Below are 25,826 nucleotides of genomic sequence, written 5' to 3'. Positions count from 1 at the left end.
AAATGTACTTATACAGTACTGTAATACCACACCCTATGTCATTTATTCATTTCAAGAGAATAAACAACGATTTTCGTCAGAGTTCAGATTTCGTCTTATAAAGTGAGCTACTGTATACGCTCTATATATACAGTGGATATATATTCCTAAAGGTAGAATTTGATATTAAATGCCATTGTGGTTGATATTTCATCATCATCCTCTTCTGGTTGATATTTAAACTGATTAAAATCACCTTCCCCGTTATCCACCACAAATGAAGCTTCATATTCTGAATCATTTACTGCCGTTACCTCAGCGGTCACCAAGGCGACCGAAGGAAGCAGCAGGGTCTATCAGAACTGCGTCACAATTGCTATGCATTAATTACGATTTCTAACAAGCTCTTTTGCCTTTCTCACATCTATTTTCTTATCACCTAGAGCTTTCTTCACTCTATCCATCCACCCAAACCTTGGCCTCCCTCTTGTGCTTCTCCCATCAACTCTTGCACTCATCACCCTCTTCAGCAGATGGCCATATATATTCTCTCTCTCTCTCTCTCTCTCTCTCTCTCTCTCTCTCTCTCTCTCTCTCTCTCTCTCTCTCTCTCTCTCTCTCTCTCTCTCTCTCTACTGTATATATATATATATATATATATATATACTGTATATATATATATAGAGAGAGAGAGAGAGAGAGAGAGAGAGAGAGAGAGAGAGAGAGAGAGAGAGAGAGAGAGAGAGAGAGAGAGAGAGAGAGAGAGAGTGTGTGTGTGTGTGCAATGAAATAATAAACAATGTTACACCACAATAAACTGCAATAATATCATTAACACCTTAATACTGGTCATTTTACCTTTGAAGTTGGCATGTTTCCTGCATACTGGCCATGAAAGAAGGTTGAGTTGGAAGTGAGGAATTAGTTGTTGGAGGAGGAGGAGGATGACATGGTTGATGGCAAATGTGAAACTGTAAATGTTGTTACTTGTTGTTTTTGTCAAACTTGACGTTTAAGGCAGCATTCTTCAGTGTCAAGATTAGGTGATGACTCAAGAGCTTTTTTTTAACTCGGAAGAGGAACTGATTCAATGTTTGCTGAATGTTGTTCATTCTTTTGTTGTTGAGAATGATCCTGTTAGGCATGAATAAATATTTAACCTAATTATTAAATCAAGCAAAATGTTTGGTCGTACGATCGTCGGACTAAAAGACTGACAAATACTTGGAAAAATGGTAAAAACCCTGCCGCATTTCTTCGAGGTTGAAATATCTTGGTTCTGGATCAGAGAACCTTACTTCAATATTTGTTACTCCTCTAACTCAAACAATTCTTCATTTGTCAGCGCTGGCTTATGAGCCTTGATCAATGGTTCAAAATCTTCCTCTTCCAACTCCATCTCTCGTTCATTATTAAGGAATACCAAATTCCTTGATATGTCGTTGTCTAGCTCTCCAAAGCCTTTAAAATCACGTAGGAATTGAGGTCACAGTTTTTACCAAACGCCATTCATCAATGATTCAGTTACTTCAGCCCAAGGAGTAAATGTGTTCAACTTCTTTCCCATCGTTATCCCTACATTAAAGGGTTGGTTGCCAGATGTACTCTCTTCAATGCCTTCTATCAAAAGCATGCTCCTCCATCAAACCTCCTCTCTCCATATTATCCTTCATTTTATCTGGCCATCTAATTCATCAACTTCCAATCTTTCATGAAGTGATATTGCCATAATCCACCTCAACATTCTAATCTCTGGTCTCTCAAGTCTTACTTCCTCTTTTCGTCTTAAAGCCCACGTTTCTGATCCATACATTATCACTGGTGTCATTAGTGCTATAGATCTTCACTTTTAGCTTCATTGGCATTTTTTTATCACTTACTACTACTCCTACCTCCCTCCACTTTCCCCTTGTTACTTTTATCCTATTCTCAACTTTAGCCATACATGTTCACTTACAACCCATGTATCTAAATTATTCCACCTGTTATATAAGCGAGCCTGTACTTTCATGATGGTTATCCTATCTCTATCTTTCTTATAGCTCAGCAGTGTCTCAGTTTTACCCCCATTTACCTTCCAGCCACTCCTCTCTAAAGACTCCAGCCATTGCAACCCTTATCTGCAAGTCTTCAATTTCAGCGGTGATCACCAAACCATCTGCATAAAGCAACTCATACAACTCTTCATTTCTGATATTTTCACTTAACCCTTTTACCCCCAGGCTATTTGGAAATTTCCAACCCTTAACCCCCAAGGGGTTATTTTTTTCCCAGCACATTTTGCTGTATATTTTTTTTTAATTGCTCTAACAGCCTTAATTTTTGTCATAGAGAGGTCAGGTTGGTCTCATTCTCTTGGAAAATGCCTGAATTTCCTAAAAAAAAAAATATCAAAAATATGAAGAAAAAAAAATTATAGCATTTTTTGCAAGGACGTACCGGTACGTCCATAGGAGTAAAGGGATGGCTTTTGTGAAACGTACCAGTACGTCCTTTGGGGGTAAAAGGGTTAACACACCCATTTTCAACACAAATAAAAAAGGGCTTAATACTGATACCTGGTGTAATCCAACCCTAACTTCCAAGGTTTCTGTTTCCCCAAATGCTATTATTTCTTTGTCTTTGTTCTTTTGTACATCATCTCAACTATTCTAACCAACCTATCTGAGACTTTTCTCTTCCTCAAACACCAAATCATAAATTTTCCTGTAGCTGCCTTACTATAAAGATGGCATCCACTGTCCCTCTCCCCCTCATTAATCAGTACTGTTGTTTCCAAATCTATAGAGTCTTTCTCATCCACTCATCTAGTACCCTCTCAAAAACTTTCAAACTATACACTGTCAGCTTATGTTTAACACTGCTTGATAAATATTGTATCGCTTCCAAAACCCCCGAATACAGTATTTATCCCATCCTCTGCTGAAATAGCATCAACTGTCTGACACTGGGCTTGCCTTAAATAGTACTGCTTGAAGATTGCTATGAGGCCATGGTTAATAAATTGTATAAGAGAGATAGTGTTAGCTAGCAAGAAAACAACTTTAACACTTGGATGTATGGCGTTCTGATGTGTAGGATGTCTCTGGGCATTATCAAGGATCAACATAACCTTGAAAGAAAGATTCTTAAGCCTGCAATATTCCTTTACTAGTGGTATAAATGGCCATTACACCATTCTTTGAAAATGACCCATGCCTTTGAATTAGCCATCCAAATCACATGAAGCTTAGACTTCGAGATATTCCTGAAGGCCCGGGGATCAAGGGCACCGTGAAATAACAAAAACTTTAGCATGAAATCGCCAGTAACGTTACCTGGCAACAATGACGTTGGTTTATCTTTGGCTTTCTTGTACCCTGCATAGTATTCTCATCCTTAGTAATAAATGAACCGTATGGCATTCTCTTACAAAAACAATCCCGTCACGTCAACATTGAAGATGAGAAATTTTCACCAAGGAGTCAGAAGTGTGGATATGTGAATGATTGTACATAATTCTCAACAATGGTACTTATTTGGTTAGATGCCTACAAGGGAGGCAACAGATATGCCATCAATGGATTAGGAGGGTAGGCTGTACTAGGATGCTAATGAATAAAAATTTAAAAAGTTTGCAAGCAATAAATAACACTAATGGAGTACAGATATAGAAAAATTACTACAGTACAGTAGTACTCATATTTGATGTTTACAACTAAACAAGAAAAAGAACTTTCAAATGAATTCAACACCTTACTTACAAGAACACAGGATTTGGACCTCGACTAATTATATCAGCTTCCTTGGCACCACGAAGTTGTATAAATTTTATTGTATTTTCTTCAGTCCCTGTAAAAGTTGGCTAATTATGCTCTGGACATACAAAAATTAACGAGAGTAGCTACTTTGCATTAAGTAACCTTTTTTATCTAGAATATTATGAAAGTCTTTTTTACAAAAAACTACAAAAGCTTATAACTTTACCTTACTTCAGCACTTAACTAGGAGAAAGATATTCTAGTCTACTGGATTATTTAATAATGAAATCCCTTCAACCAACTGACCTTTGTACGACAGCAGATTTAACTTTGCATGAATTTTAAAACAAAATATTTACAAGACATAATATTAAAAACCATTTTGGCACTGTACACTAATTTAAACAGCTTCTATGGTGAAGCAGTAACTTCTGTACAACAACACATTAAAATTCTAAGCCAAAGAAGGGTTCTTAAAAAAATACGTACATATGTCATCGACGTCATTACTTTCGTTGTCTTGTACGTTATCAGACATCATTCCTCCACCACTCTCGCTTTCCCCATCATCATCGCATAAAATTTCCTCCTCAACTATGATTTCTTCCTCGTCAATATCCTCCTCTCCGTCGTATTCATCAGATGATTCCTGTAACTCAACTTCATATGCTTCTGCCATTCCATCATCACGTTCTTCTTCCACCTCAGCCCCTTCCATTTCCTCCTCATCGGTGATGGGAAGTACAGAAGGGGGCATTGTGAGAAATGCATCGTGCATTGCTCCGTAAAATGGCCATGAAGGTGGAGCAGCATCTTCTGGTTCCAAAGCCGGCTGACTTAACTCCTGAAAAAATTAACAAAAATTCATTACCTGTACTACCAATTGATACACAAGAAACAATAGTTCTTATATAGATGGCTCCACTAAGAGTTGAACTTGATTTTTTGTAAATTTTTTCTGAAGAAAAAAAAATGGCTTGTCAATCATATCAGGGATCATATGACATGTGGATCACCAAAGAAGGTGATAAATATCAAGGATTTAAGAGCAAATGGTGCAAGGAATTTAATACATTTCTAGCCGGTGATGTTTTAAAATAACTGTTTTGTTTCCATAATCTTTATGGGAAGAGGTGGTAACACACACGCCTATGATTTTTGACACTTAAAATAGGATCAATTTATAGTTCTATTTTAAATCTATTAAAATTTACAGAAACTTTTCAATACAAAAAAAAAAAAAAGAAAAAAAAAGAAAAAAAAAGATTCTAAGAGCATAATCATTATTTCCATACTCGCCTGAAACTAGCTAAATATCTAAAACTGCTATTTTCTCTAACTGTAATGGCCCTGCTTCTTGTGGAATATTGTCTTGGGTTTATATGAAGTCATAACATGTTCAACAGCCTCAAAACCTTAGTAGTCAATGGGGAGGAGGGGGTATCACATTAATCTCCGGCGAGTGTAAAAATACTTATCCAAATATGGTTTATTTCTAAAAATCTCACAAACTAAAGTTAAGGTTGGATGGTGGTGTAATAATGTGGCTGCAAATGTAATTAAGATAAATGCATTGCATAAGGACGAAGTGTCAAAAGGAGTTGAAAGAGAAATGGATGAACTACGGATAAGGCTTCAAGTAATGAAGAATGAAAGGGTAGATGGGGACTTCTAAAAGGATGAATAGGGTAGTCTAGAAAAAAGTAAGATAAGAGATAAATGACCAATTAAAAAAAAAAGGGGGGGGGGAATTGTGGAAAATAATTTTAACGAACAAGAAGTAAATGCAGAGAAAAAAATATGTTATTTTCCTTAGTAAAATAAATTTTTGAATATACTTACCCGGTGATCATGTAGCTGCAGCTCTGCTGCCCGACAGGAAAAACCTACGGGCGGGATACGCCAGCGATCACTATACAGGTGGGGGTGTACAACAACAGCGCCATCTGTCGAGTAGGTACTCCAGTACTTCTTGTCAACAAAGAACCAATTTTCTCCTCGGTCCACTGGGTCTCTATGGGGAGGAAGGGAGGGTCCTTTAATTCATGATCACCGGGTAAGTATATTCAAAAATTTATTTTACTAAGGAAAATAACATTTTTCAATATTAATCTTACCCGGTGATCATGTAGCTGATTCACACCCAGGGGGGTGGGTGGAGACCAGCATACATGTTAACATTAGAAGCTAAGTATCCCGTATTTCATTTTAGCAGTTATTCAAAATAACAGACATAAAATTAATAAGTACCTGGTAAGGAAGTCGACTTGAACCATTACTCTGCCTTTTTAAGTACGTCTTCCTTACTGAGCCTCGCGATCCTCTTAGGATGCTGAGCGACTCCTAGGTGCTGAAGTATGAAGGGCTGCAACCCATACTAAAGGACCTCATCACAACCTCTAATCTAGGCGCTTCTCAAGAAAGAATTTGACCACCCGCCAAATCAACCAGGATGCGAAAGGCTTCTTAGCCTTCCGTACAACCCAAAAACAACAATAAAAAGCATTTCAAGAGAAAGATTAAAAAGGTTATGGGATTATGGGAATGTAGTGGTTGAGCCCTCACCTACTACTGCACTCGCTGCTACGAATGGTCCCAGGGTGTAGCAGTTCTCGTAAAGAGACTGGACATCTTTAAGGTAAAATGATGCGAACACTGACTTGCTTCTCCAATAAGTTGCATCCATTACACTCTGCAGAGATCTGTTTTGTTTGAAGGCCACTGAAGTAGCGACAGCTCTAACTTCATGTGTCCTTACCTTCAGCAAAGCATGGTCTTCCTCATTCAGATGAGAATGGGCTTCTCTAATCAAAAGTCTGATGTAATAAGAAACTGCGTTCTTCGACATCGGTAAAGCAGGTTTCTTAATAGAACACCATAAAGCTTCTGATTGTCCTCGTAATGGCTTTGTACGTCTTAAATAGTACTTAAGAGCTCTTACTGGGCAAAGTACTCTCTCTCGTTCGTTTCCAACCAAACTAGACAGACTTGGAATCTCGAACGATTTGGGCCAAGGACGAGAAGGGAGTTCGTTTTTAGCTAAAAAACCAAGCTGTAAGGAACATGTAGCCGTTTCAGATGTAAAACCTACGTTCCTGCTGAAGGCGTGTATCTCACTGACTCTTTTAGCTGTCGCTAAGCAAACGAGGAAAAGAGTCTTCAAAGTGAGATCTTTAAAAGAGGCTGATTGAAGCGGTTCGAACCTTGCTGACATCAGGAACCTTAAAACCACGTCTAAGTTCCAACCTGGTGTGGCTAACCGACGCTCCTTTGAGGTCTCAAAAGACTTAAGGAGGTCCTGTAGATCTTTGTTGTTGGAAAGATCTAAGCCTCTGTGGCGGAAGACTGCTGCCAACATGCTTCTGTAACCTTTGATCGTAGGAGCTGATAGGGACCTGACCTTCCTTAGGTGTAAAAGGAAGTCAGCTATCTGCGTTACAGAGGTACTGGTTGAGGATACTGAATTCGCCTTGCACCAGCTTCGAAAGACTTCCCATTTAGACTGGTAGACCTTGAGAGTGGATGCCCTACTTGCTCTGGCAATCGCTCTGGCTGCCTCCTTCGAAAAGCCTCTAGCTCTTGAGAGTCTTTCGATAGTCTGAAGGCAGTCAGACGAAGAGCGTGGAGGCTTGGGTGTACCTTCTTTACGTGCGGCTGACGCAGAAGGTCCACTCTTAGAGGAAGAGTCCTGGGAACGTCTACTAGCAATTGCAGTACCTCGGTGAACCACTCTCTCGCGGGCCAGAGAGGAGCAACCAACGTCAACCTTGTCCCTTCGTGAGAGGCGAACTTCTGCAGTACCTTGTTGACAATCTTGAACGGGGGGAACGCATAAAGGTCTAGATGGGACCAATCCAGAAGAAAGGCATCTACGTGAACTGCTGCTGGGTCCGGAATCGGTGAGCAATAATTCGGGAGCCTCTTGGTCATCGAGGTAGCGAACAGATCTATGGTGGGCTGACCCCACAGGGTCCATAGTCTGTTGCAAACATTCTTGTGAAGGGTCCATTCTGTAGGGATGATCTGACCCTTCCGGCTGAGGCGGTCTGCCATGACATTCATGTCGCCTTGAATGAACCTCGTTACAAGCGATATCTTTAGATCTCTTGACCAGATGAGGAGGTCCCTTGCGATCTCGAACAACGTCATCGAATGAGTCCCTCCTTGCTTGGAGATGTACGCCAAGGCTGTAGTGTTGTCGGAGTTCACCTCCACCACCTTGCCTAGAAGGAGGGACTTGAAGCTTCTCAAGGCCAGATGAACTGCCAGTAGCTCCTTGCAGTTGATGTGTAGTGCTCTTTGATCCGGATTCCACGTGCCCGAGCATTCCCGACCGTCCAGTGTCGCACCCCAGCCCGTGTCCGATGCGTCCGAGAAGAGAAGGTGGTCGGGGGTCTGAACAGCCAGTGGTAGACCTTCGTTGAGAAGAATGTTGTTCTTCCACCACGTCAGTGCAGACTTCATCTCTTCGGATACAGGAACTGAGACCGCTTCTAGCGTCTTGTCCTTTCTCCAGTGAGCAGCTGGGTGAAACTGAAGGGGACGGAGGTGGAGTCTCCCTAACGCGATGAACTGGTCCAGCGATGAAAGTGTCCCTATTAGACTCATCCACTGTCTGACTGAACATCGGTTCCTTTTCAGCATGCTCTGGATGCATTCTTGGGCTTGACTGATTCTGGGGGCCGACGGAAAAGCCCGAAAAGCTTGACTCCGAATCTCCATACCTAGATAGACTATGGTTTGGGATGGGACGAGTTGGGACTTTTCTATATTGACCAGGAGACCCAATTCCTTGGTCAGATCCATAGTCCATTTGAGATTCTCCAGACAGCGACGACTTGACGCAGCTCTTAAAAGCCAGTCGTCCAAATAGAGGGAGGCTCTGATGTCTGCTAAATGCAGGAATTTGGCAATATTCCTCATCAGTTTGGTAAACACTAGAGGTGCCGTGCTTAGGCCAAAGCACAGGGCTTGGAACTGGTAAACCACCTTCCCAAAGACGAACCTTAGGAAAGGTTGGGAATCTGGGTGGATGGGGACGTGAAAGTACGCGTCCTTTAGGTCTAACGAGACCATCCAGTCTTCCTTCCTGATCGATGCTAGCACCGACTTCGTCGTCTCCATGGTGAACGTCTGCTTGGTGACAAAGACATTTAAAGCACTGACGTCCAGCACCGGTCTCCACCCTCCTGTCTTCTTCGCTACTAAGAAGAGACGTTTGTAGAAGCCCGGGGATTGATGGTCCCGGACTATGACAACCGCTCCCTTTTGTAGCAAGAGAGACACCTCTTGCTGTAAAGCTAGCCTCTTGTCCTCCTCTCTGTACCTGGGAGAGAGGTCGATGGGAGTTGTTGCTAGAGGGGGCTTGCGCAAGAATGGAATCCTGTACCCCTCTCTGAGCAACTTCACAGACTGTGTGTCTGCACCCCTGTTCTCCCAGGCCTGCCAGTAGTTCTTGAGCCTGGCTCCCACTGCTGTCTGGAGACGATGGCAGTCAGACTCTGCCTTTTGAGGACTTGGAACCCTTCTTCTTTTTGCCACGTTGACTATCGGCACGGGTACCTCCTCTGCTGGAGGTTCTGCCACGAAAGGGCGGAATGAACCTAGATGCAGGTGTGTCCATCCTAGGTCTAGGGACGGAAGGTAAAGCTGTCACTTTACGTGCGGAAGACGCCACCAAGTCATGGGTGTCTTTCTGGATCAACGATTTGGAAGCAAGCTTGGTCGGGGGAAAGATGAAGGAAGTCTTTCCCAGTTGCTTCTTGGCCTGCAACCACTCTCCCAGTACCCTTAAAGCTCTCTTGGATGAGCGAGCGAGTACGAGTTTCGTAAAGGCAGGAGCTGCTGACTGCATGCCTAAAGCGAACTCAGAGGGAGGTGAGCATGGAGCTGCAGACACAAACTGGTCCGGATACAACTCCCTAAACAGGGCAAAGACCTTCCTAAAGTCTAAGGAGGGAGGCGTAGTCTTGGGTTCGTCCATGTCGGAGTGTTGATCGTCCAAATGCGCAGCTTCGTCGTCATCAGAGATTCCTTCATCCGAATGCTGAGGAGGAAGCGGCAAAGGAGGAGAAGAAAGCTGAACGGCTGAATCCGGCAGCACGGGTGCATGCGTAGCTGCACTGGATCCAACATCATGCCGCTGCTGGTCAGTCTGAGAGCTGGCAACAACAAAAGCGGAGTGGTGGTGCGTGGTGGGGACTGCCGTGGGTTGCGGAGACTGCCGCATTGCGTCAAAACACGGCAGCTTGACTGCACCTTCCCACTGCTGATGCGGTAGCTCACGCATGTCAACGGAGGGTGCCGCATGTCGGCTAACGTCAACATGCGTCTGGCAGGGTCGACTGCGCATCGGTGGTGGAGCTCTCACAGCTGGAGTGTGGGAGCAGGCAGCCGCAGTGTCAGCTGAGCGCACAACCGTGGCAGGTTGTAGGTTAACGGGTGCAGCGTCAACCTTCTCAGCACGATACTCCTGCATGAAAGAAGCTAGCTGAGTCTGCATAGACTGCAGCATAAACCACTTAGGGTCTACAGCGGTTGGTGCGGCAACAGACGGAGTGATTGCCTGCTGCGGAACCACTCTACCTCTCTTGGGAGGTGTGCTGTCTTCGGAAGACTGCGGCGAGTCCGAACTGACCCAGTGGCTACACCTGGGCCGTTGGACTCGCTCGGAAGGGACCTTGGGCTTGAGAGGTCGTGAGACCTTGGTCCAGCGTTTCTGTCGAGAAACTACTTCCGCAGACGAGGAATGAATGGGCTCACTCGTCTGTTTGTGGGTGGGACGATCTCTGCAAGATACGTCCTCAACCACTGAGGGTACATCTGTACGCTGATCAAGGCCTGTCGAACCCTTTGGTCCTTCGACATTGCTTCTCCCCTGGGCTTGGGAGCTTGCAAGAGGTCCCGGACTGGGAGGACGACTGGCACGAACAGATGCACCCTCATGCGTAACACTGACACATTTCACAACACTTGCACTCACTACACTTCCCACTGAACTTTTCACCTTCAACTCCTTGACGTCGGCCAAGAGTTGATTGCGGTCATTCGCTAATGACTCCACTCTGTCACCAAGAGCCTGAATCGCACGCATCATGTCTGCCATCGAGGGTTGTTGAGAGCTAGTAGAGGGGTCGGGTGTAACCACTACAGGGGAAGGAATAGGTTGTGGGGCATGGGGAGAGGAAAAATCAAAAGAGCGAGACGAACTCCTCCTGATCCTATCCTTCTCTAGCCTACGTGCATTCTTAAAGAATTCTTGAAAATCGAATTCCGAAAGCCCAGCGCATTCCTCACATCGATCTTCCAATTGACAGGCTTTACCCCTACAATTGGAACAAACGGTGTGAGGATCAATAGAGGCCTTCGGAAGACGCCTAGAACAGTCCCTAGCGCTACACTGCCTGTACTTGGGGACTTGAGTAGGGTCAGACATCTTGAATTAGTCAAAGGGGGGAAATCCAAAATCTATCCAAGTCGTCAACAAATAATCCAAAAAACTAATCAATGAAAGCTTGAAAAGGTATTGATGATAACTCCTGTACAGCGAAAGCTAAAAACTAGAGAGAATACATCACCAAAAGCGTGAAAATCAACTCCAGAAACAACAGCGTATCAAGTAGGTCTTGCCGGTGGCACGACAGAGAGAAAATTGGTTCTTTGTTGACAAGAAGTACTGGAGTACCTACTCGACAGATGGCGCTGTTGTTGTACACCCCAACCTGTATAGTGATCGCTGGCGTATCCCGCCCATAGGTTTTTTCTGTCGGGCAGCAGAGCTGCAGCTACATGATCACCGGGTAAGATTAATATTGAAAAATTAATGACTAAATGGATTTAAGTACAAAAGATGCTAGTGGATAGATGGTGCTAAGACGTTTATGGCATCCAGAGTAGAAGGAGGTACTATTTTGAAGATTTTATGAATATGGAGGACAAAAATAAAATGAGGCTAAGCTAATGGATTCAAAACTTGAATGGATTAGTATAAGGGTATGCATGCTTGTGGATGCATGGAAAAAGCTTTAGAGATTGAACAAAGGATAGATGCCCACAATTCACAAGAGCAAAAATGAAATACGTATTGCATTATGGTGTTAATAGCATGACAATGGCTGACCAGGGCATGTTTAGATGAGGGAGATTTTTAAAAGAAATAGGTGAGGTGAATAATTCTAATTATGTATAAAAATAAATTACATGAAGGTAAATATAAGAGTTTAATGAAGATTGAACAAAGCAAATCAGACATTAGCTAGGTTAAATAAAATTTGAGAACACAGCCCTCAGAAGAATAATAGGAGTTAAATGGCATGACAGGATTAGGAATGAAACTATAATAGATTACTCGAGTGTCAGATGTGGATGAGATCATGGTAAGGGGTAGATGGAGATGATTTGTTTAGGCTCTTCACACTCCCCAACAGAGATTAGTTCACCATACATTTAACTGGGCTCCACAAGGCACTAGAAGAGTTGAAAGACCCAGGCATACATGACTGAGGACTATGAAGCATGAAGTAGGAGATGATGGATGGAGAAGTACCAATTTAAAAGCTCAAGATACAGACGACTGGCGAAATCTAATTGATGCCCTTTGTGTCAATAGGCGTAGGAAATGATGATGATGAATACAAGAATTATTAGGGCATAAGGTGTTTGATCGAGAAAGAAAGGCAGACGACAGATTGATTGGGAAAAAACTGTGTATTCAGCAAAGAAATTACCAGTAAGTGCTTGTTATGAACTGTTTTCTGAGAAGTTTAAAAGAGAAGGGAAAAGGTGACATATATGAACCAGGAAAAATAGCTTTTGATAAAACTGTCAGAGTGGCAATGTGGGAGTGTTGAGAATGAATGGTACTGTTTAGAAGATATGCTATTGAAAGTTATAAAAAGTTTTAATGATAAAAACAAAGCCTATGCTCAGAAATATAGCAGGCAAATGACTAGTTTGGTGTTTAAGGAGGTCTGAGAAAACAGCGAGTTATAGCTCTGTGACTGTCCTAGAGAATTGAGTTCAGCGAGAGGTCAGAAAAAAAAAGACAGTGAATGTTGGTACTACGACGTGATAAGAAAATACGTTGTGAATGGAATGTCTACTGTATGCTGGTCACCAGAAGTGAAGAGAAACAGCAGGATCTGGTAAAAGTTGGAGAGAGTTTGTAAGAAGAAAAGATTTCCGAGCACAAGTAAGGTAGTTAGGATAAATAGAAACAGGGAAGTGGAGTAATAAATGTTTTGCATGGATGTTGGAAAAATAAGTGGTTGTTTCAAAGAAGTATGGAGGGGGTGATATGAAACAATATAAAATCATAGGACTTACTTTATATCGATTCACTAGATAATCCCAATGCTTTGATGCCTGAGCCGGTGTCACTTGACCAGTGAGCCCAATGTCATCGATTACTGATCTGAAAACAATACCAAATTGCTACAGTCAATTAAAAAAAAAAAGGATTTTGGGATGTGGCAAAGTAATTTAACATTCAATTCTTATAAAGACAAAAACAATATGACAAATTTGGAAATACAGTAATTTGTATTTTTCATAACTAGACAAACCTAAGTTCTTTTACTGTACTAGGAGATTGATCTAGCAAAAGAATGAGGGTTTATATTCGTGTCGGAGCAAATTCTTTTTCCATCCATCCATATACCAAGGCACTTCCCCCAATTTTGGGGGGTAGCCGACACCAACAATGAAACAAAACAAAAAGGGGACCTCTACTCTCTATGTTCCTTCAGCGTAAATTCTTTTTAATATAATCTATTTCAATACTTACCCATCATTCCTTGCGCTATATGCTTTGATAGTGCAGCTTTGATTGACAAACTCAGTAATCACAGGACTAGTTGTGAATATGTAAAAATAGTTCTTTTATAACACGCAATAAATCCTTATACTCTATTGAAAGCACTGTATTCCCCCACCAAAAAGGACTGCCGCCAACATGAAACCAAGCAAGGTTTTATTCATTCGACTGTCTCTAATAAAAATCATGGTACTGGTCTAACCCCCCTAAACTGTCTTAACTCTCCTCCATTACTAAATAATATACCGTACAAAAAATTTATATTACTTTCTTAGTAAGAAATGTCCCCTTGTTGCTCTTAAAAAAAAATATATACACTTGATCCAACTCTCTATAAAGGAAGATAAAAGCTTTCTTGGGGGGTCTAAAAACTTGTGCCAATTGCTTTCGGTAGATCAGTAGGCATTTGTATCGGGAGACAAAAAGTTTCTGAGAGGGACATCAATCTTAAAGGTTCAACAACTAGAGCTGTTGCTGGTTGAGTGTGTCTGAAACCCTTCAAAAACTTATGGAAAGAGTTCATTCTCTTCTCTAAGAGAAAAGCTTGAAAATTAACAGACACAACCATCACCCCCATATATAAAATTGAATAAGTTGCAATTAACATAGACCCCTTTCAATTTATCAAAGATCCAAATTGTGATGTATAATCTATTTTGCCATCAAAACTCCATGAAGAGTCTACCAGGAGTATCCACTTGTTCAGATACAGAATTCAAACTCCTAGAAGATATGGTCATTTGTTGACTGAACCCATCAAAAGAGAAAATTATAGAGGGATGGTGCAGACACAAAAATAAAGGCATTTGAACTGAAAAGTCCTCCACATGAACACAAAGTTCAGAAACTTTTCTCAACTCTGTGCACTGGGATGTAAAGATAAGCATTTGAAAGACCTACTGCATTGAGAACATCCAATTGTCCTTTTACACAGATTATTATTATTATTATTATTACTAGCTAAGCTACAACCCTAGTTGGAAAAGCAGAATGCTATAAGCCCAAGGGCTCCAACAGGGAAAAGTAACCCAGTAAGGAAAGGAAACAGGGAAAAATAAAATATTTTAAGAACAACATCACCAAAATCAATATTTCCTACAAAACTATAAAAACTTTAACAAAACAAGAGGAAGAGAAATATGACAGAATAGTGTGCCCGAGTGCACCCCCAAGCAAGAGAACTCCAACCCAAGACAGTGGAAGACCATGGTACAGAGGCCATGGCACTACCCAAGACCAAGAGAACAACAGTTCGACTTTGGAGTGCCCCTCTCCTAGAAGAGCTGCTCACCACAGCTAAAGAGTCTCTTCCACCCCAATCAAGAGGAAAGTAGCCACTGAACAACCAAAGTGCAGTAGTTAACCCCTTGGACATATGAAATTGTCTCTCTGGGAAATCCTGCAACTTTGAGAAACTTGTTCTGTTTAGACAATTTTCTCATTTTAAAATCCTGAAGAAATCATTTTAACTTTTTCAATGGTCTTCTTGTTCATTAAACTTTCTACTTCTTCCAATAGAATAGGAGTAAGTTGATAAGTCAATTGGATGATTTGCTATGGGAGGTATATGCCTGAAAGGAAGGCCATTGGACTCCTTCAGAATCTGAATAACCTCTCCAACTGGGTCTGAAAAAAGAGAAAGAATTTCTCTTACAAGGGCTTAAAGTCTGAGTGAAAGTTTGCATTTAGTAGTCCTTTTATTATTTTTCCCGTTCTTCCTCCTCTGGTCATATAAAAGGGACTTCAAATGGTCTCTAAAAATCTTAGGTACTGACATTCCTTCTACTGACTGCAAGCTAGACATTATGTTAACTGATGGGGTTGTGCTAAGACATATTATTATTAATGATTTCAGGTGAATAAAACTGCCAAAATTTGTATTGAAAAAGTGTGTAGGAGATTATGGTAGAGCTGTGAATAGCCAAGAGAAACATAACAGGGTAGTTAGTGCCTACCTGAAAACCCAGAGGGAACATGTACGGGCAGTCTCTTTTAATTCTTGGAACAGTTGAGACTACAAAGTTGGGCATAATATAACCAGATTGATGGGTTTGTAAAGTGCCTTTCAGTCTGTATAAGACAGGTAATTCTACCAAAATGGTATAACACAAAATGACAGGCATGTCTACATTACAATTCAACCATGATGGAGAAACAAAAATTGGAGTTGTATGCAAATTGACATACTGTACAGTATTTATCAAGAGTATTGCACACTAAGCAAAAAATGCAGTAGTTATAAACGCTGAAGGAAGAAAGATGCATACATTATATGTCTTTAAAAGTCATAAACTAAGTCTTAAAAATGATTGATAGGAGGATATACTCATCATATTATGTGAAGAAAATACACATGAAAAAAAAATCTAAGTCTAAACTAATCCTTAAATTACACAAGTAAAGAAATCCACTTACTGGAATACATAGTTTGGAGTCTCATTATAATTCACTTTTAAACGAGCTCTAGATTGAATAAAGCAAAGGGTCTGCTCATCTGTCCCTGAAAAATAGAATATTTTGAATAATTATATTGTTCAATTAAAAAAAAAAAATATAATTCTGCATAATGGCCAAAATACAACACGCAATATAGAATTAGGTAAATTTAAATCTTTTAAAGTACTGTATACATTTTCCTATATACTTCACACAAACCTGAGTTTTTAATACAAGCATTCTAGACGACAAGCTAGTTTCAGTCCTTGTACATTACCATGGTAAGTAAAGGTACGAGTAGAAATTCCTCTGCCCATTTGACCAAATCAAGGGACGGAAAACAGAAATTGGAACGTAATAAAAAGGGATTTTGACGAAGGAAAAATCTATTTCTGGGGAGAGACCTGTGACGCCCGGTGAAAAGTCCTTTTCACCGGCCGTCACAGGTCGACCCAGAAATACTCTGATTTGCACAGTGCGCTGTTGACGATATACCTTCGTAGGCTTGGTTATGTTAGGTTAAGGACTGTGAGGCTCTAGTGTTTAATATTGTTTGAAGAATGCACTTGGATACACCCTATATTCATGATAATTATATCAACTTCTTCATTTACTCAATGGCTGCTATTTGTGTACAGTAATTCAATCTTTTGAATATTACCAGTTTATAAAGATAAACTGTTTCAATCCCATAAATGGCATAAAACATATCCTACATCTGTAGATTTCTGCTCCTTTTAGCCTTATATGACATATTCTAGGTCCAGTAATTTACCTATTATTTTTATCTTTTATCATTTATGCATATTAAATTTTTACAATATAACTATTGTATATATAAATGGAAAACAATTCTTCAGGTCTACAATTAAAAAAGCTTAATTTTTTTAACACTAAGATTTTTTGAAAAAAAAGGAGTTAAGTAAGCTGTGCCAAAATAGGGATTGGGGCTTTGAGGGAAAAAAATTGTGCGGGGTGGGATTGAAAAGAATAAAGGGATTTTGACGAAGAAAAAACCTATTTCTGGGGAGAGACCTGTGACGGCCGGTGAAAAAGTCCTTCTTTACACTTTTCTGATATAAATCTTCCAAATATACCAGAGAAAGATAAAAGCATGGAATGCAGAGGTTACTACCCTCGCGCGAGCACCTCGTGGGTGTCGTGTATACATCAGGGGCGTGTGAAAACCACTATTCACAGGCTGTCTTCCATTTAGATAATTCCTTCATCAAAGGGATGGGCCGTAACAAAGGCCCCAGAAACCACACTTGGACCACGCCCCGTCACCCAACACAAGCGCCCTCTAGGTCATCCTTCTGTTTTAGACTTGCCTGCATAGTCGTATTATTTGTGCTTTCGGAGTTTTTCCCATGTTGGGCAGTGCATAGATGTTTCCTTAAAGGTTTATTAAATGATACAGAGCCATAAGTCAAGTTTTAAAATAGTGTACTGTACACTATGGTGAACCCTAGGTTAAGTTAGGTGGGTGTGGTTAGGTTATGTTACATCCTCATATTTCCTGTTTTAAGCCCTCCCCCCCCCCCCAAGACATCTGATTTTTCATGAAACAAAAATAAGTTAGGTATTTTTCCCACAGCTTTTGATGTGATTTATGCTACTCTGCCATTGATGCATGATGTAATACACTTGCTTTATTGTTTCTCAAAAAAAAAGACCCAGTTTCCAACAAGGTTCTCCCCATAATTGTTTGACCATAGGGGGGAGCAGAAACAAAAACAGTGATTTTCACCAGCAATAATGGTCAGAAATCCATAAAACACAAGATAACCAGTTGAAAAAAATAAATGGTCCTAAACCAAATGATACATATTAGACCTTTCAGCTTCGGCATATCTTCCTTTACCAACTTAACCCTTTTACCCCCAGGCTATTTGGAAATTTCCAACCCTTATTTTTTTCCCAGCACATTTTGCAGTATATTTTTTTTAAATTGCTCTAACAGCCTTAATTTTTGTCATAGAGAGGTTAGGTTGGTCTCATTCTCTTGGAAAATGCCTGAATTTTGTCAAAAAATGATCAAAAATATGAAAAAAAAAATTTTTATAGCATTTTTTTGCAAGGACGTACCGGTACGTCCATGGGGGTAAAGGGATGGCTTTTGTGAAACGTACCAGTACGTCCTTTGGGGGTAAAAGGGTTAATATTTTTATTAGTATTTGATCTGATTTAAATGATTGGGCTAGATGGCTAAGTACTTGAGCCTGGGAGGCCATTCAGCATGGATGTGCAACTGGGAAAATCTCCTGCAATTGCATTATGAGATAAAAACTGGAAGAGAGGGGACAGATAGATGGAAGAAAAGCATGGGAATGGCGATAAAGTAGAAAACAAGAGGTGGGTGCAGGGCACGTTCTCCTTATGACTGGGTTAGTCCTCATAGAAAACGGAAGTAGGGTAAACTACACAAAACTCTGGTCGGTTGAGAGGAGATTCCAGGTACCTCCTAAGAAAGTAGTTCGAGGTAAGTCTCTGTGTTTGAACAAACAAGAGGTGGGTGCAGCGGGCGATAAAGTGATGATGCAAAATTAATTCAGTAATCCCTACAGTAACCACATGAGGTGCGCTGACAGCACTCCCCTTCTACAAATATTTTGAAGTAATCTATGGAGCAATGAGTTTACCACACAAAAACAGCTCTGACTTGGTATGGGCAGTGTGTCATCCTATAACAATGTAGGTTAAAAGTATAAAGTAGTGCAATAAATATTATGGAAAAAATGAAACTGGTATATGGTGTATTTTATGGTGTTTATAATGTTTTAAATGTGATAACTGACAGAAATCCATAGTTTTAGAGCTATGGTGGGTTGACTTCCACAATTAAAAAATCATGGGTAACCACTGGTTACTGTCATCAACAACCTTCAATACACTCCAAACTTGTACTATGCTATATCAATAACATTAAAAAACACAATAAAAATAATAAAAGCTACCCAATTATTCTAATTTAGTGGTGGCTTTGCCCACAACCCCCATTATTTCTTTAAAACAAATGTGTGTTCAACTTAAAACACTATAATTTTAAATCGTTGAAACGAAGCAATAAATATAGATCTTAGCATCAGAACACTAATATATAGAACGGAGTAGACTTCATTTCAAACCCAAATAGATTTTCATTTGATACAGTACATTTAGAAAAATGCTTCTATGATCAGCAAACAAAAACACAACAATACTTGGCTTAAGTTACAGAATATTTGTGCTAAAATTCAGTGAAATGAGGTTACCAGCAGTTGCTAAGGACTACGTTTAATTTTTCATATTTGAATACTTATTGGTCTGTGCTCAACTGTGGCTCGTTTCACTCATGATTTAACAGACCCTTTATTGTCTTTGGCGATTTAACATATTTCCTTGCTCTTCTGTTCTGGCAAGCAGTACCGTGACTGTTGTACTAAATGCTTTAGTTGCGTGGGCAAGTATTATGGCGTTATTTTAATTACTGTATATTATCAATCATAGTAAAATCGGTCTATTTAACAGTGGCTCGCTCATTCACTACCATCCTCCCGCGGTCCCATTGGTTATCTCCCTACTCAGATGCTAGTTACCACCATATGATCCTGCTCTCCTATTGGTCAGCATCTACTGTACTGTATCCCATCATGCATCTACGCATTGGCATTCCTATGTCTTTTCGTTTTGGCAGCGGTATCGTACGCATTGACTTAGTGTTTGTGATTTCGGTTTCGTAACAATTGTACTGTATCGTGTGTGATATTACATTACATTAGCCATGGGTCCCAAGAAAGTTGCTGATGTCCATGGAAAGAAGAGGACGATGCTTTCATTGGAAATAAAGATGGAAATAATCAAGAATTACGAGGTTGGCACGTGGTTAAGTGTGATCGCGAAGGAATATGGCCGAAATCCGTCAACGATAGGAACAATCCTGAAGCAGAAGGAAGCTATCAAAGCAGCAACACTTTCTAAGGGTGCGACTTTTCTCCAGCAAGAGGAGCCCAATCCACAATGAGATGGAGAAAGGACAAAGATATTGCTGGAGACACTATCACCAAAGCATTAATCTGCCAGAAAGCCAGCGCCATTTTCGGTGATCTCGTGCATGCTCAGGCCGAAGCCAACGCAGGAGAAAGAACATCAAAGCGGGAGCCCCCAGAGTTCAAAGCTTCTCGTGGGTGGTTTGAAAAATTTAAAAGACGCTCAGGCAGGCATTCATTCGGTGGTGCGTCATACGGGAGGCTGCAAGCTCGGACACGAAAGCGACCGAAGCCTTAGTTAAGACATTCGATGAGTTGACTGTCTGTGAAGGCTTCAGTCCCCAGCAAGTCTTCAATTGCGACAAGACTGGGCTTTTTTAAAAAAAATCCCACGTCGAACGTACATCACAGCAGAAGAAAAGAGGCTACCCAGGCATAAGCCTATGAAGGCCAGGCTTACCCTTGCACTCTGTGCAAATGCCAGTTGGGATTGCAAGGTGAAACCCCTGCTGGTGTATCACTCCGATACTCCTCGACCCTTCAAGACCCACAAAGTTAAAAGGAAAATCTTCACGTGTTGTGGAGGGCTAATGAAAAAGACTGGGTAACAAGACAATTGTTCACCAAGTGGGTAAATATTTGTTTCGGGCCGACTATGAAAAAGTATTTGGAAGAGAAGTGCCTCCCTATGAAATGCCTGCTAGTACTGGACAATGTCCCTGCTCACCCTCCAGCCCTCGGGGAAGATATCGTAGCAGAGTATTCTTTCATCAAGGTTCTTTTTCTTCCACCGAACACCACCCTCCCCTCCAGCCCATGGACCAGCAAGTGATTTCCAATTTTAAGAAGCTTTATACAAAATATCTCTTCAAGAGATGCTTCGAAATCATTGAGAGCATAAACCTCACCCTTCGTCAATTTTGGAAGGAGCATTTTGATAATGTCATATGCCTCAAAATCCTCAATCAAGCTTAGCAGGAGGTTTCGAGGAGCACCTTGAACTCTGCGTGAAAGAAGCTGTGGCCTGATGCCGTCTCCGCACGAGATTTTGAGGGCTTCCACGCAGACCAAGCTGAAGCCGATTCCGAAAATGTTGACAATCCTGAACCTGTTGCTCCATCTGAAATTGCTGAGATCATTACACTCGGGACGTCCATGGGTCTGGAAGTTGATGAGGCCGACATTGATGAGCATATCAAGGACCAAGAGGAACTTACGATGGATGACCTGAAGGAGTTGGAGACCATGCGAGTGAACGTTGTTCAGGAAGAGGATGACCCATTGACAACGGCAGAAATTAAGGAGGGCCTAGATGGCTACTTTAAAATGGTGGCTCTCGTGGAAAAGAGACACCCAGAAAAATTCTCAAATGTCGTGCGCTTGAGTACTGTAATGAAGTTTGCCCGAGTCATTTCAGGAAAGTTTTAAGAAGCAGGCAGAAACAGGCACTATAATTCTAAAAAGAGGCTTTCAGTAGAAGCAGACCAAGTGCCAGATAAAAAACAAAAGAAAAGTGGTAGCGGTGAAGAAAATACGTAGTGTAATTAAATCTAGAAAATACAAAATATAAAGTAAAAAAAAAAATTAGAAAAAGGCAAAAAAAGAAAAGGAAATTTTAATTTAAGTTTTAGCTTTGTGTTCCAGTATCTGTTTAAATGTTAGACATGGCTTCCATTTCTCATAATCACACTAAATATCAAATATACAATTCTAACCTATCTTTATTCACATGATAACTGAAATAAGGGTATGATTACATTCTATATCCCAATACTGAAAACATTTAATCTGGAGCTTATGAATGTAAAACATTTATTCTGTTGAGGAGCTACTCTCTGTGTCACTGTGAAGATAAATACGGGACTTAGAAAAAAATCTTTATTTACCATATATTAATTCATTTTTGGGGTGTACGTATGACAGTGGCCACCTGTATGTATTATTATGTCTAACTTAGAATACGGCAGTGAAAGGGGGGTCGTAAGCCCCCTGTTAGGTAAGTAGGTGAGGACACGGCTTGTAGGTTAGGTTAAGGGGAAAAGTTTAGGCTAGATGATGTCCATTTTTAATCAACGCGTGAGGAACTGTCTGCTGATATACAAAGGCTTAAATTTTTTTTTGTTTCTTATTATGTATTTGTCTTGACAATGTATTGATAAGAATTGCTTTTTTGTCATGTGTTTTACCTGATTAAAATATTAATAACAAAAGTGCTGGGTGGGATTCTATCGAAATATTACCTTCTATTTGAAAAAGTAACTTATGACAGAAACACCACCTAAAAGAATTTTTCAGCACTATTTCAAGAAGGCAAGTGCCAGGATGAAAACAGTAAAAGCATGGTGGGTTTTTATTTTTTTTTTTTTCATTAAAATCTGTAACTACGTTAATAGTGGATGCCAACAATAAGGTATCATATGGGGTTCAAAATAACATAGTTGAAGAGATATATTTGTTTATGTGTTTCAATATCCTAACTTATCCTAGCAGTACCAGCTGAATTCGATTGAGTCCCTTGTTAGGCTGGAGGAACGTAGAGAGTAGAGGTCCCCTTTTTTGTTTTGTTTCATTTGTTGTTGTCGGCTACCCCCCAAAACTTGGGGGAAGTGCCTTGGTATATGTATGTATGTATGGTGTTCTATAGTATAGTAAGTCCCAATATAGACAGCTCGCAGATGTATACCATAGGACCATCATGAGGAATAAATACAATGTTTCCTAATGTGTGGAATTTGAATCTGTGTCGTCCTAACTCAACCTATGTTTTGGTCAAATCTAAACGGCTGCCATAGTTGGCTATTATACCCAGTAACCTAAGAGTATAAGCCTAAAAACTGGGTTATGGGTTCAACCTGGGACACCAGTCTTCCACATTAACCAAAATATCAAGTTCAACCAGGGACATGGACCTCCGACAGTAACCCAAAGAGCAATATATTGTTTTTAAACTATATAACTAGTCAGGCTGGACTACGAATACAGATTGACTAAGGTTTAACCTAAGCGAAGCTATAACAAGCTACGTTGTTTAACCTAAGAGAAGCTATAACAAGCTACGTTGTTTAACCTAAGAGAGGCTATAACAAGCTACGTTGAAATTTTCTAGAACCCTGTCCAGGGAGACCAGTTAACACTAGGATACAGGTAGGATAATAATTAAAAAAAAGGAGAGTTCATTTAGTGAAGAAGACTTCGTTATACAATCACGATTTATGATTCATGGTAAACAATAACTCCCCCTTTGCTCATCATGTAATCATTTGCATACAAGCGAATCCTATGATTCCTATCAAGGAACCGATCGTGAAGGACATATGAATGTCATCAACATTTAATCATATTCGGACACGGTATTTACATGTGTAGAATCCTTTCTTTGAACGCGCATTTGAAGGAAATCGGACATAAGATTCCTTTGTTTGTATGAACTTATGAAGGAAATCGGACATTTACTACTAGTCGGCTTGTCCGAACGTATCGATCATTTTGTCTTTAGTATTAGAACGAAGGAAGCCTCGCCAGGTTGTCGGGAGGTGGGGACACCCACCACCAAAACAAGTTTCTCTCCTTTATTTTGCTTTTAATAACTCACAAACTTAGAAGAAAACGAATTGTAACTATAAAAACCAACTTTCCAATTCATGACAAGTGACTTATATTGTTGACTTTCCGGAATCGACAACGAATTCGGATCAGTCATCCCGTGTCCGCCATTGTGCATCCATGACGTCACCTACAGCTAAATTCTAGCCAAAGCGAACACAGTATTTTCGAAATAAATGCCTTTACTTACATGGAAAGTCGGACTCCATGGCGGTGGCAGACATGCTGTCTATTTCCAATCCAATAGACCGAAGTACGGCAACGAACAACCGCGAAGAGATGCAGTAATCTTCAAAACAACATGAGACAAACTACATCGTAGCCGTGGCCCTCATAACAAAAGCCGCCATTTGGGACGCGCCGAGATGTAGGCGTTAGAGGAGGGCGAGCTCTTGGGGTTGTTAATAAAGACGCCATTGATAAAACAGGCAATGTGTGTTATTTTCCATTGAATAAATGACAAATAAGACTAGTTTTTAATATATTTTGTAGTGTTTTGAACGTTTTTTTAACATAATGATTCCTGGTGGGAATCCAGTTTTTGAGTTATGGGGGATTGACTACCATAACTATAGAGACGCCATTGATAAAAGAGGCAATGTGTGTTGTTTTATCAAATTTACGACGTACGACAGAATTTAAACATTTATTTACTTTAACATAAAATGTTTTTCTTATCACTTAACTGACAAATAACTATGTGGTATCAAATCTGAAAGAAAATATGTTGCCTCCACTCAAAGAAAATATTTGTTTATCAAGGGGTCATGATGAATGGGAACTTTAAATAAGGTTGAATTATGCTGATATAAAACTTTAAAAACAAACTTTGCAAAATACTATAGCTATGGACCATAGACAAAAATTAGATTTGAATGGAAATTTCACTTCGACTATAGGAGTGCAAATTATTATACGTGTAGTTTCTTAATTGGTTGCAATAATTCTGCCCTTGTCTCAATGAGTTTAGGATAGTAGTCAGTCGCATCTGCACTACACATTCCAGTCGAATTCAGGTTTTATGTTTTTATTATTATTATTACAACTACTACTACTACTACTAGCTAAGCCACAACACTAGTTGGAAAAGCAGGATGTTATAAGCCCACTGGCTCCAACTGGGAAAATAGCTCAGTGAGAAAAGGAAATAATGAAATAAATGAACTACTGTATATGAAAAGTGATAAAGAATTAAAACAAAATATTTTAAGAACAGCAACAGCATCAAGATAGATATTTTATAAATAATATAAAGAGAGACTTACGTCTGCCTGTTCAACACGAAAACATTTGCTGCTTGTTTGAATTTTTGAAATTCTACCGATTCAACTACCCGATTAAGGAAGATCATTCCACATCTTGGTCATACCTGGAATAAAACTTCTTAAATGCTATATAGTATTGAGTCTCATGATGGAGAAGGCCTGGCTATTTTCCCTATTGGGGCCCCTGGGCTTATAGCCTCCTGCTTTTCCAACTAGGGTTGTAGCTTAGCAAGTAATGATAATAATAGAGTCAACTGCATACCTAGTATTACGAACTGGGTGATATGTCCAGGAAGATCTGAATGTAAAGGAGGCTCTGAATTATGAAAAATCTTAAGGGTTGCCTCCACGATGAGAGGGTGAATTTTGCCAATTTTTTTTCTTTGCTAAAAGTCTTCCTTTTGCCTATCAGAAGGCCGTGATATGTGTAGAATTCATCTCCAGTCTCTATAATGCCTCCCCCCCCCCTGGTCATCAACGCCCCCCTTATGTTAATAGTAAAAATACGAAATATCATTAGTAATTTTCTCATTTTTATAGTTTACCCCTTAAAAACTGTTCAAAGTCGTTTTCTCATATCAGTGATATCAAAGAAAATGGGCTCAGGGGTGACTATGAATTTATATCCAATATTTTCGTCATCAGACAAAAATCGTAATTTCTTGTTTTTTCTTTTCGGGAGAGGGGTGTATTTCTTTGCTTGTCCTGCTCTTATGCCTTAAGTAATATAATATTTAGATGTTTTAGGCCATCAAGTGACATAATACCTAGAAAAACACAGAAGGTTTTTTTCCCTAAATCGAAATTTTAATTTTTGGTGAATATTTATTTCTAGGTATCCCTCCATCACCAGCCGGGCTTTCACTAAAGTTAATGCTCGTTTTTTTCTTGCTATGTGCTTATTTACTGTTCGATTTTGATAAAACTTTGTCTGCTTGTTCCAGGTGGATAAACAAACATAATGACAGAGCGAATTTCAATTCAAGACATTAGTTTCTCACTGGTCACCAAACAACTTTTA

At 40.1% G+C, this 25,826-nt stretch overlaps 1 protein-coding gene across 1 annotated transcript in view; it reads right to left on the bottom strand.

The window, feature by feature from the left end:
* The window catches only part of LOC137618212 (uncharacterized), a 55,679-nt gene extending 31,768 nt beyond the window's left edge, over positions 1–23,911 (bottom strand). Inside the window, exons 1-5 of the mRNA XM_068348329.1 lie at positions 23,731–23,911; positions 15,949–16,033; positions 13,044–13,131; positions 4,209–4,563; positions 3,723–3,810 (exon numbers count right to left, since the gene is read on the bottom strand). Coding sequence (XP_068204430.1) covers positions 3,723–3,810; positions 4,209–4,563; positions 13,044–13,131; positions 15,949–16,033; positions 23,731–23,764 — 650 coding nt within the window. The 5' untranslated portion in view covers positions 23,765–23,911. The remainder of the gene's footprint in view (positions 1–3,722; positions 3,811–4,208; positions 4,564–13,043; positions 13,132–15,948; positions 16,034–23,730) is intronic.
* Between the last annotated feature and the right edge of the window lie 1,915 nt (positions 23,912–25,826).

Source organism: Palaemon carinicauda, chromosome 24 (genome assembly GCF_036898095.1).
Source record: "Palaemon carinicauda isolate YSFRI2023 chromosome 24, ASM3689809v2, whole genome shotgun sequence".
Classification (NCBI taxonomy): domain Eukaryota; kingdom Metazoa; phylum Arthropoda; class Malacostraca; order Decapoda; family Palaemonidae; genus Palaemon; species Palaemon carinicauda.
This window is presented reverse-complemented; position numbering and strand designations above follow the sequence as displayed.